This window comes from Bufo gargarizans, chromosome 8, assembly GCF_014858855.1.
Source record: "Bufo gargarizans isolate SCDJY-AF-19 chromosome 8, ASM1485885v1, whole genome shotgun sequence".
Classification (NCBI taxonomy): domain Eukaryota; kingdom Metazoa; phylum Chordata; class Amphibia; order Anura; family Bufonidae; genus Bufo; species Bufo gargarizans.
The window spans coordinates 58432047-58445398 of NC_058087.1; the positions used below are offsets into that span (position 1 = coordinate 58432047).

The 13352-nt window shown below is 39.9% G+C and overlaps 1 protein-coding gene across 1 annotated transcript in view; it reads left to right on the forward strand.

Moving 5' to 3' along the window:
• The window catches only part of GALNT13 (polypeptide N-acetylgalactosaminyltransferase 13), a 351020-nt gene that overhangs the window by 251654 nt on the left and 86014 nt on the right, over positions 1-13352 (forward strand). The window contains exons 5-7 of the mRNA XM_044303635.1: positions 714-884; positions 4980-5097; positions 9387-9567. Coding sequence (XP_044159570.1) covers positions 714-884; positions 4980-5097; positions 9387-9567 — 470 coding nt within the window. The remainder of the gene's footprint in view (positions 1-713; positions 885-4979; positions 5098-9386; positions 9568-13352) is intronic.

The following is a 13352-nucleotide window of genomic DNA, read 5'->3' on the forward strand; positions in this document are numbered from 1 at the left end:
GTGACATTTCTCATCTCACAATTTTGGACCTTGGATGGAGTCTCGTAAAATAAAGTTTTAAAGCTTATAAATATAAATAAATCAAGCAAAAGAAAATTAAAAACGTATGCATATTTGAATTCTACTTTGTGTAAAAATACTTCCCATTCCTTGCTGTCAGTGAATAGACATCCTCATTTTTTTTTTTTACTTCCAAAGGATCAAAAAATGTAATTATCGTCAGTGCACAACTTATTACAAGAGAAAACTTTGATACTGAAAGATCTACCTGTGTGGTTGTCACATGACCAGGGCAGATTTCCATCCTATGGAAATGAGGGTTCCTATTCCATGGCTTCAAGCACAGAAAACCATGAGAAATTGTCTCAGAAAGTAAGCTAGAAAATAGCATAATAAAACTTGAATGCGCTTTCTTGAAATACCATTTAAATGGTGTATTTTTTTGCTGTGAGAAAAGAAGTCAAAACCTGCCTGTGTGAACATGCGCTTACTGGACTAGGGGTTGAATTCTTGCAGTCAGACTTGGTTGATAGCCTGGCAGAAATGAATACAAATAACACAAATAAAAATAATGGATAACATAACTGAAAGCCATGAATAATCCAGAGGTAATTACTATGATTTGCAAGCATGCGAGTCGTCGGAGCCCGCAGTAATGTGCACGTGTAGGAAGTTCAGACTTGTTTTGCTCTGTTTCATATTTTTATCTCCAGGAAAACGGTGGTTTGTCCAATAATCGATGTAATAAGCGATGACACATTTGAGTATATGGCCGGTTCAGACATGACTTACGGTGGATTTAATTGGAAATTGAATTTTCGCTGGTACCCTGTTCCCCAGAGAGAAATGGACAGGAGGAAGGGAGACCGAACGTTACCAGTAAGGTAAACAGAATCCGCTTTGTTATATGCATGGCTGGCTGTGCACGTATATCTACAGAGGGGAGTCAATACAGAGGGAAAACAAGAACTAAACAGTGCATTACAGGAAGCAAAATAATGAAAGCACAAGACAGAGAGCAATGTACTAAGGAGTTCACACAAGTCATTGTTCTTCACTGCAGACATCAGAATAACATCCCATGAATTATAGATCAGGGTAGGTTAAGGGGGTATACAGGATAAGAAAATCACGCATTGCTTTTCGTAATAGGATATAAAAGAAAACTATTTTCCTACATCCTATAAGCAGTTAATAGTGAGGGTCTTCTATTCAGTATCCTCATGTTTTGGCCAGAATGGAGCGAGTGCCTCTTGCTGTGGTGGATCTGTCCTCTTCTCCTTTACACAGACAGCCAATTAAGGCTACTTTCGCAATTGTATTTTTAATTCCGATATTGAGATCCGGCAGAGGATCTCAATAATGGAATAGAACGGATCCGTTTTGATTTTGCACATCAGGATGCACCCGTTCTGTTAGGATGCGGATGCGGTATCAAAACGTAAAAAAACGGATCTGTCAAAAATACATTGAAAGTCAATAGGTGATGGATACAGCATTTTAGGCTCTCAAAAAAATGGATCCGTCACTTGTTTTCAGTGCCGGATCTGTTTTTTTTGTTTTTTTTTTATGACCAGACACAAAACAGCAGCTTGCAGCGGACCGCAGTGCTGCCAGAACCGAAGACATCCTGATGCATCCTGAACGTATCTCTTTCCATTCAGAATGCATGAGGACTAAACAGAAATGTTTCTCAATATCGGAAAACAACAACGCAAGTGTGAAAGTAGCCTAATTTGAATGGATATAGTATAATGCTTAAAGGGGTTATCCCATGATCAACGAAAAAAAAATAAAAAAAATAATGAAAATCAAGCATCATACAGTACGTGGCAACTGCTTTCTAACAAAGCTAGAACCAGCCCTGTACCTCACATGGATCCAGAGATCTCCACATTCATTGCTCCAATTGCTCTGCTAAATGTATTTCAAGCCACCATATAAGTGACAGTGCCCTTTATTATGGGGTGTGTCGTGTCTTCTGAAGCTAGTGGCAGTTGAAGGATGGAACTGAGCATGAGCAGCCACCTCAAAAGGATGGAACTGAGCATGTGCAGCCACCTCAGAAGGATGGAACTGAGCATGTGCAGCCACCTCAGAAGGATGGAACTGAGCATGTGCAGCCACCTCAGGAGGATGGAACTGAGCATGTGCAGCCACCTCAGGAGGATGGAACTGAGCATGTGCAGCCACCTCAGAAGGATGGAACTGAGCATGTGCAGCCACCTCAGAAGGATGGAACTGAGCATGTGCATCCACCTCAGAAGGATGGAACTGAGCATGTGCAGCCACTTCAGAAGGATGGAACTGAGCATGCGCAGCCACCTCAGAAGGATGGAACTGAGCATGCGCAGCCACCTCAGAAGGATGGAACTGAGCGTGTGCAGCCACCTCAGAAGGATGGAACTGAGCATGTGCAGCCACCTCAGAAGGATGGAACTGAGCATGCGCAGCCACCTCAGAAGGATGGAACTGAGCATGCACAGCCACCTCAGAAGGATGGAACTGAGCATGTGCAGCCACCTCAGAAGGATGGAACTGAGCATGTGCAGCCACCTCAGAAGGATGGAACTGAGCATGTGCAGCCACCTCAGAAGGATGGAACTGAGCATGTGCAGCCACTTCAGAAGGATGGAACTGAGCATGCGCAGCCACCTCAGAAGGATGGAACTGAGCATGTGCAGCCACCTCAGAAGGATGGAACTGAGCATGCGCAGCCACCTCAGAAGGATGGAACTGAGCATGTGCAGCCACCTCAGAAGGATGGAACTGAGCATGCGCAGCCACCTCAGAAGGATGGAACTGAGCATGCGCAGCCACCTCAGTAGGATGGACAGAGAAATTATAAAATTTCATTCGATAACACAGTATCCATAAAAGATTTTTAATTACATGCAAATGCTAAAGTATTTAAATCCAGGCGCTGGTTTGAAAATTGTAGAATAGTTTTCATGGGACAAACCTTTTATCTTCCCTATGCTGACACAGCAGGGAAAAATAAGACTTACTACCAGATTTCCCAAAAGATTTCAGCTGATCCTTGGGGGTACCAGGCAGGGGATACTTTGTGATCAGCCTTTTTTCTAACAGGTAGGAATAGTTCAAACTTGAGAATACCTCTAACATTCTCTTTAGCACGAGAAGTGGACACCTGGGAGATGAAGATAATTGGGGGAATGTATCATGATGGGACTTTTTGAAGTCAGTTTTGCTTTAATTTTGCACTGGTGAAAGGTGAACCAAATGTATAATGTTTGATAAATTTAGAACGAAATCGAACATTTTTGTTTAGCAATGCTACTCCAATGTTCCTATGCCACCCTTCCTATTGTAGTTATTTTGTGACTTTCTAAAAAAAAAAAAAAAAGTTGCTGTGATAAATCTAGAGTGAAACCTTTTAACAAAAGGTGAACTCGAAAAATTAGAATATTGTGCAAAGTTCATTTATTTCAGTAATGCAACTTAAAAGGTGAAACTAACATGAGACTCATTACAGGCAAAGCGAGATATCTCAAGCCTTTATTTGTTATAATTTGGATAAATATGGCTTATAGCTTATGAACCCCAAAGTCTCAATTTTGAGGTCCCCTTTGCTCAGGGGGTATAGATTAATTAGCTGACTAGAGTGTGACACTTTGAGCCTAAAATATTGAACCTTTTCACAAAATTCTAATTTTAAGCTGCATTAATGCAATTCCTTTTAATTTGCATTGCTGAAATAAATGGACTTTTGCACGATATTCTAATTTTTCCAGGTTCACCTGTACCTAACCACACCTACTTTCCAAAAGTGGTTAAGGTGGAATAAACTGGCGAAAAGTTGCTAATTTTGGCACAAAATGGCACTTGTACCAAAATGTGCTGCTCCTGTATGCCAGTTTTCTAGTGTACAAGCTTGATATGTTTCCCCCCTAATGTTTTTTATACACTTAGTTCCTCTCTCCTGATGTGTTTGTTTTAGTAAATAAATATTCTGGAGCATCATTTCATAGAACACTATGTTCCATTCCTCAGTTAATCCTTCTGGAAATAGGACACATTGATGATAAGAACAGTAGCACCCAGCTGTCTGTATTGAACCTTTGTGCTATAATGAATAAAGGCCACTTTACATGGGAAGACAGAGCAGCAGATTATTGGGAAGGAATTGTTCCTTCCCGACAGCTGCCTGCCGTGGCATCAGAGCAGATAGCTGAATTTACAGTGCAGCGATCCCCACTGAGTTCCATTTCCTGCCCCTGGCTCGACACAGGAAATATCTGGAGATGCCTACTCGGCCAAGTACTGGAGCCAGTTATTAGCTGAGTGGGCACTATCAGGGGACTTTTTATTTATTTATTTTTAAACCCATATTTCTCTTTTTTCATATTGGTATTTAGGGTAGGGAGAAGTAATGCTGGCCAAGTCTAAAACATAGAATTGCATTAGTTTAGCTTTTAGATTTTTATATAATTTAAATTACAAAATTTCTGAAATATAAAATTGGTGCAAAAATAGAAAGATGACAGGCTCTCCGACTAACTCTCAAATGTCAAAAGATTTATGAGAACTGAGATATTGAAAGATAATAATACTTTGTTTTGTTTCATAAATGTTTTGTTTTTATTCTTTTATTGTTTGGTAATTGTTTTTCTTTTAGAAAGCATGTTCCTTTCCTTCTACGTTTAACACATCACTTTTCTGTTTTAAACTATTTATCTTTGGATGTGATACTCTGTGCTGGAATGGGCACCATTGTCACTGAATTATTTATTGTCTTTTTGTTTATGATGCTGCAATATTACATTTAGGACAGATACTTATGATTTGTTGATTGCTGGCGCCCTCTGCTGTAACAGAAAAGAAGCTTCAGACATTTTCTTTCCTTTTTCTTTATTTTATTATAAAAAATCCGCTATCGTTATTATTATTTGTATTATTATTATTTGCATCATTAATGTTTACACCTATCCAAACAGACTATTTTCCATTTTCTCCAGGACGCCTACAATGGCTGGCGGTCTGTTCTCCATTGACAAAAATTACTTTGAAGAACTAGGAACCTATGATTCAGGAATGGACATATGGGGAGGAGAAAACCTAGAAATGTCTTTTAGGGTGAGTTTGTGTTTCCTGCTTCCCTGTGTACAGACATAGCAGTGTTGTGTTGAAATTGTGATTGAACTGATTCTTTTGAGAGTCATGATAACTCAGTCGGTTCATCTGAAGCTTATGAAGCCACAGATGACACATCAAGCTTTCATGATACGATTCTATGCACTATGCAATTTGGATCTAATGTTGATGCTCTCAAGCGTATGGGCATATGGGTATGAATACAACATCTGCATGAAATTTGCATGTTCTCTTATGTTTGCGTAGGTTTCCTCACTGATATGAGTGATGACTGTTTTAAGGGGTGTGTGACCATATTGGGGCACTACAATTGGGGGGACCCAGATCTTCCATTCCCAATCCCATGTTACCCGATCTAGTACAGTAGCTGCACGGGATCCTCTTACAGTCTGTGATTTATTTACTAAGCACTGATATTTAGGCAACTGTCTGAAAGTGTTATCCGAGCACAGTTTTCAGCACCATATGTTAAACCACAGGGGCAACCATAGAACTACAGCAGTACCTACAGTACTACACCAGACACCAAGGGTGGCCCTGGTTAGAGTTGAGCGAAGCGAAACATTTGAAGTAGAATTCGGTCTGAAGTTTACGAAAACTTCGATTCGCAACCAATCCGAATCTCCTTGTGCTTCATGGTAATGAATAATGATTTCCAAAAATGGCAGCTGCACGTATTGCAAAATGAAAGTGTAGAGAAAACTAAAGTTTAGAGGAGACAACCCTAATGCCATACGCCAGCCAATCCGCACATAGCCATCCTCCTGTGATGTTACAGCCCTATAAAACCCTCATCTTGCACAGTCTCTGCCATTCTGCTGTGAGCTGAGCTTAGGGAGAGACATGACAAGCACTGATGTGCTAGGGACAATGTTGCTGAAACTGAGTAATAGAAGAATATTGATGAAGGAGAGTGCAGAACAGTGCAGTGCAGAAATGTAACTATTAACTAGAGGGGAGAGCAGCTATAGGAAGCATCTCTTGCTCTTCATGTCCATATATTACTCTGACAAGCCATTGATTTCAGTGGGCACTGTGTAATGCTTCATTTCACCTGTGGTGGAGCTGCAGGGAAATTGAACACTAGATGTCAGGTTCCCCCAGAGCTGATCATTCATGATCTAATCAGAAAGACACCTTGGGATCACCTTAAAGATGTTTTCTGGGCTTGCTATGGTTTATAATAGATATGCTCAAGTAGTTGCTGACGCCATGTACTTCTTCCCCATGCTTTTTTTTTCTATTTGGACCCTCCTGACCAGTTTCCCCATGTAAATCAATCCCTCTGGTTTCCAAACCCATGATGCACTTATGCTTTCTCTGCTACAGCTCCAGTACTGCACCTAACAATGTGCAGCTAGTTTATAGCTCCTCCCACACATATAGTTACATAGACACACCCCCATCACTGCCCCGCCCATGGATATAACATCACAGGAAATAAGAAAGAGCTGCATGGACATGGTCATGTGACCACAGCCCAGAATGGGAGATAGGAGCAATAAAGGTAAAAGAAACACATTACAAAATTACAGTGACCTTCATAAAGGATTATTTTAAAGAATGTTGATGTAAACTGAATGACCTCTTTACTGTCATGTGTACCCCTCTCATAGGAAGGGGTTGTTCAAAGCGGACAACTTCTTTATGCATATTGCTCGCAGCCAGGTAATCACGGTTAGCATTGCTATATGGTGAACATACAGTATTTCATAATTTCTTATTTAGTCTTAATTAATCTTAACATACAGCAAAATATTTACAAGGCGCTTGGCGGAAGAAATTGCCATTTATCATTCATTGAGTAACACCTTATAAATATTCAAAGAAAACATGTTAGGTTAATTGGATATTTGTTGTTATAATTTAACGAGTTGCATTCTAATCTTGTTTGATAGAACATGTATATTATACACAATTATAAAGCTTTCCTTACCTTTGGTCTATCTTTTAGATACATATACTGTAACAAAATGATTGTGGTTCACTTACAGTACTTAACAAATGTGAATAAACGTGTAACCGAATTTTAGAGGATGAAACATGAGAAGCTTAAAACGTATTGGAATTTTTAAAATAAAAGTTTGCATAATAATTGTGCTTCTTTGTACAATCATAACTGTAAAGGGCTTCCCTAATATCTCTTTCAATCATATTACTCCCTTTTTCAGCTGCACAGCTAGATGCATTTCACTCAGAAGCACAGAGCATATGCCTTCTGCTAACACTGTACTACTGTTACATCCTTTCTCTTACTTCCCACTATGTTTGTTTTAAATCACACTTACAGAAAATTAGGAGGCCCCTGTGATCTTCAGAAGCTGTATAGAAGCAGTTTTTTTTTTTTATCAGGTTCAGGATCTTAACTAGCTATAACATACCCCCACTTCCTCTCAGCCATCTTCTAAGTCTCTCTTTCCCTGGGACAGATCTAGTGTTCAGAAGTTTTATGCTATTTTCTCTTTATCAAGTATTTTTCCCTGAGAGCCTTGCTACTCCCATACAAAAAATAGCTGTAGATCAAGGGACATGTAATGAGACCCTGGCCATCGTTGGATCCAACTGAAATGTATGCACCTGTACTAGTTTCCTGGTCATTCAGGACCTGCGTCTGGGAAGACAAACTGCAATAGGTTCACTTACTTTCAATAGGTGGTACTGATAGATGGGGGTCACATCCCCTGCCTCTCCAACATTGAATATTTCAAGATGAGAGTAGTGGGGTTGTCCAAGGAGACGACTTGGGGACGTTTATTCATAAAGCGGCAAAGTGGATTAGAACTGAGACTATATACAGTATTACTAAGCTGACCATTTCCCCTTCACCCGCTGTTATGTACTGATCATTTATAAAGGTGGCCAACTCCATGAAGTCCATCTAAATCAGGTCCATGTTTGATCATAACCAGAGGTATAGTTTTAGGCTCCTAGGCCTTAAAAGCTTAAGTGTCCCCACTTCCTATGTACCATTTATAATACTTGTGACTTCTTATATGGCAGAGGGACCTTTGGACTCCCCCAGGCACCAATTCCCAGGGGTGACTGCTACTACGTGACCCACCTGACCCCCTGACCATGGTCAAAATTTTACTGATTTTAAGTTGAAGGGGATTGATGTAAATTCATAATGATGCTGATTTTCTATTGTGGAAGTATTGTGGGAGCTCACATAGTAGTTAACCAGTTAGAGCTACGCTATTAGTTCACAGTCTGACAACAGAGTTGTAAATAAATTGTGTCTGTCTCCGAGGGCAACCAGAAGAATTTAGAAAGCAGTTATGTGATGGAGCTATTAGGCAGTAGTCCATGCATTTCCATTGGTAAATCTCTGTTGTGAATAAGAACATGGAAAGGTGGATTAGGTGAATTGGAAATGTTTCCTAATGTAATAAATATTCGGTAGAAGAATTGTCTGGTTGGAAAATTCTTAATTTGAGATTATCAGTTCCTTACCAAAAAACAACTGTTACAAGCAAGGCTGGCTCCCTGTGTACAATATGTTGGCACTTGCTTCACAAAGCCACAGCAGGCCCACCATATGTAGGGAATATTCACCTAAATCCTCATGTGCTTCCACAGTGGGCCCTGGCATCACAGCTAGTGATTGGCTGCTACAATAATATATTATTACACTTTCTGTACTGAGAAGGCAAAGCTGGTCTGATAAATGGTGGGTAGCATGAGACCAGAGGGAAGCAAAAGGGGATTAAAAGAGGTGAGTAATACAATACTTTTTTTTAATTATGCAACTGTAAGCAAAAAAAAACATCATGGGGTTGGAAAACCCCTTCCAAAGTGTACAGTACCATGTCATGAATTCATCTGCTTGCTCTTTAGGGTCATTTTAACATAAGTTGTCTAATGCATCTCCATGAAGAGTAATATGCACATCTGAACATGTCTATGGGGACAATATAAACTGATCAATATGGTTACAAATGTGTACTACAGACGGTGTGACAAAAGTAAATAGTATGAAACTAGAGACGAGCGAATTTCCTAAGATTTGTTTCGAGTTGATTTGTTGATTCAACCAAAAGATATCATTCGGCAACTAATCGATTCTACCCAAATCAGAAGTACTTTGAATGCCTGGAAATCTCTCTTTCTCAGATTAAAATTTGCCAGAATTTTTCCTGAGGAAATTCTGATGAATGAGTTAAATTTGGATTCTAATGAACCAATTTGCTAATCTCCATTTGAAACCAATGTGAACAATATATTTCACTTAACCTAAAATAAAATGTTTTGTTCCATGTTTCTCTCTTTAGATCTGGCAGTGTGGTGGATCACTTGAGATCGTAACTTGTTCTCATGTTGGCCATGTGTTTCGGAAAGCAACTCCTTATACGTTTCCTGGTGGAACCGGTCATGTAATCAACAAAAACAATAGACGCCTTGCAGAAGTATGGATGGATGACTTTAAAGATTTCTTCTATATTATATCTCCAGGTAAATATGTTGTTTATTTATTACCTACTATACAGTATTTAGGACACCTTAGTAATGTTCATATTTTAAAATCATATAACATGGACTTAAATAATAAAACTCTGGCCGCCTTCAACCACCACTAGGTGGAGCCTAGGAGCTTATCATGGACTGTTTTATTATTAGGTTCAATAAGGCAGAATTACTAAGACTGGTGCTTCATAAGCCAGTCCTGGTAAAAAGTTCAATGGTCTAAGATGCTCTGAAGTTAGGAAGTATTTTGATTTAATTCAGTACATTTATTTGTTTATCGAATAGTATGCCGAAAATTCTCTAATATATATCAATTTAAAATTTTGCTTTTAGACCTTTATTATATACATACATTTGCCTCTCCTTAAATAAATAAAAATGGTACAGCCTATTTTAGTGCAAGAAAATGCATCCATAGGAAAGCTAGATAGGACTAATATATTTAGTTTAGATAGGACTAATATATATATATATATATATATATATATATATAGTAAAAAAGTCCAGCGGGAGCACCTACCAGGAAGCGGGTGCAATGTCCACAGGGGCCGCGGCAACACCCCAAATAATGTAACTTGAAGAAAATGGGCTGCACTCCAATTAAAAAATTGAAAAATAGTGAACTTTTATTCACCCATATTGTGGCAACTTAACATCACCTAGAGATAGTCAGCCATGTAAATACACAGAGTAATGTAGTTACTGTAATAACCACAATAAAAAAAAATCACAATTTTATGCATCTGACCTATGGACAGGGAACATCGTGTGAAACAGAAAGTAAGCATGAGGGTTAGAGGAAGTGTATTAATGGTCTCTGGTAATTTACACGCTGGGGTGCTATGAATTACACCCTCTCTCAATACAAGAACAATCTGCATGTTGTCTGAAACCATTTACAGGATACACAAGACCTCCTGAAGTCAAAGATCACTCTCTCTGGCACTCTTTCCAAGTAATGAACCAGTGGGGTTCATGATCAAGGTGCTGGAAGAAATTCTGAGACCCTCAGCAGGTTTCTTGGGGTATCTGCCTTTGTAGCAACAAATTCTGTCAAGAACCAACTCATCTACACAGATCTCCTCCTTCAACATCAGTCCTGTGCTATGTATGCTGCACCTTACAAGTTCTCTGTACACTTAATACACACACTGTAGACTATGAGTCTTTCAATAACTCTTTATTGTTTGCTCTGGCAACACCTTAGCACGAAGCCCATGCAGTGCTATGCTAACCTGCATGACCTGAGATCTTACGAACATACCGTGCGAACAGTATACAGTGTAAAACATGAGAAGAAACTTAAAGGCAACTATAAAGGCAAAAATTACATGTACCTGTATGCAAAACTCAATAGATTGTGTCACAGTGCTCCTACCTGGATACTGTCGCTCCTCGGGGTTAGGCTCCATAGCAACAAAGGTGTTGTAGGTGGTGGAGTAAGTAATGTCTAGATGGTTTTTACTTGAATAAACTTGAAATAAACTTGCGTCATCCGAACAATACTTGATTTTTCTCTTGGCTCTACCAACACTTTGCTTTCTCGCTCTCTATTGTGCTAATCTCTGGCTTCAGTCTGGTTCCTATAAGCTTCAGTTAATGTTTCTTATCACAGTTAGGTATACTGTGACCTGTGTTGGTGAGTAGAGGTCTTTGACTCCGTTTTGCCTCTCAGAGGTACTAAGTCCCTTTATATAACAGGAGTGTGCTGCTCTCTGAGCTACTTTCCCAAAGCTCCTGCAACAATGAGGGGAAATGCTCCCTTACCACACCATGCTGCTTCATTCACTCGCTCCAGCTCTCAACTCCATACTTAACTAACTATAGCTTCCTGAAACCCTTCCCTTGGTAGGAAGCAGGACTAGCCCACTTATGCCAAATAGGTGGAAGAATTGAATGGTATGTTCCATTCAATTTAAATATCTCTTTGCCAGACACACTGTCACCTGCTGGAAAACCAGGCACAGTGCATGAAATACAATACATAAGTTATTAAGGTACAGTATAAAAGGATCTGGAATTAAATACACAGACAACATTATTTGCTAGCCATTAGAGATAGTAGCTAGGTGTAAGAATGGTAGTGCCCACTCAGGGGTACTACACAAACTACCAAAGGGACAGTACAAGTGCATTGTTAATCAGCTTATGCTGGCACACCTGTTTACAAATAGTGTTGTGTTTATGGTTGTTGTTTTTTTTTTTTATCCCACAGACTGCATTTATTGCAAACTATTCTATTTTCTTACAAAAAATTGGAGAAGTCCTCATCTAGTGCTTTGAGAACCTCCGCCATCAATGATCCGGTCCTGTACATTGCAAAAAATATTTAATGCTATTGAATGGTTTGAACCAATATTTCTTAACTGTGTGTATGCCCACACCTGTCGATAGTTCCATTTTGTGCTGGATTGTCCTGTAATCTACAGTCGTGGCCAAAAGTTTTGAGAATGACACAAATATTAGTTTTCACAAAGTTTGCTGCTAAACTGCTTTTAGATCTTTGTTTCAGTTGTTTCTGTGATGTAGTGAAATATAATTACACGCACTTCATACGTTTCAAAGGCTTTTATCGACAATTACATGACATTTATGCAAAGAGTCAGTATTTGCAGTGTTGGCCCTTCTTTTTCAGGACCTCTGCAATTCGACTGGGCATGCTCTCAATCAACTTCTGGGCCAATTCCTGACTGATAGCAACCCATTCTTTCGTAATCACTTGGAGTTTGTCAAAATTAGTGGGTTTTTGTTTGTCCACCCGCCTCTTGAGGATTGACCACAAGTTCTCAATGGGATTAAGATCTGGGGAGTTTCCAGGCCATGGACCCAAAATGTCAACGTTTTGGTCCCCGAGCCACTTAGTTATCACTTTTGCCTTATGGCACGGTGCTCCATCGTGCTGGAAAATGCATTGTTCTTCACCAAACTGTTGTTGGATTGTTGGAAGAAGTTGCTGTTGAAGGGTGTTTTGGTACCATTCTTTATTCATGGCTGTGTTTTTGGGCAAAATTGTGAGTGAGCCCACTCCCTTGGATGAGAAGCAACCCCACACATGAATGGTCTCAGGATGCTTTACTGTTGGCATGACACAGGACTGATGGTAGTGCTCACCTTTTCTTCTCCGGACAAGCCTTTTTCCTGATGCCCCAAACAATCGGAAAGAGGCTTCATCGGAGAATATGACTTTGCCCCAGTCCTCAGCAGTCCATTCACCATATTTTCTGCAGAAGATCAATCTGTCCCTTCCAAAAGTCTTCGCCTCACTGTGCGTGCAGATGCGCTCACACCTGCCTGCTGCCATTCCTGCATTCCTGCAGCAAGCTCTGCACTGGTGGCACTCCGATCCCGCAGCTGAATCCTCTTTAGGAGACGATCCTGGCGCTTGCTGGACTTTCTTGGACGCCCTGAAGCCTTCTTAACAAGAATTGAACCTCTTTCCTTGAAGTTCTTGATGATCCTATAAATTGTTGATTGAGGTGCAATCTTAGTAGCCACAATATCCTTGCCTGTGAAGCCATTTTTATGCAACGCAATGATGGCTGCACACGTTTCTTTGCAGGTCACCATGGTTAACAATGGAAGAACAATGATTTCAAGCATCACCCTCCTTTTAACAGGTCAAGTCTGCCATTTGAACCCAATCAGCCTGACATAATGATCTCCAGCCTTGTGCTCGTCAACATTCTCATCTGAGTTAACAAGACGATTACTGAAATGATTTCAGCAGGTCCTTTAATGACAGCAATGAAATGCAGTGGAAATAATTTTTTGGG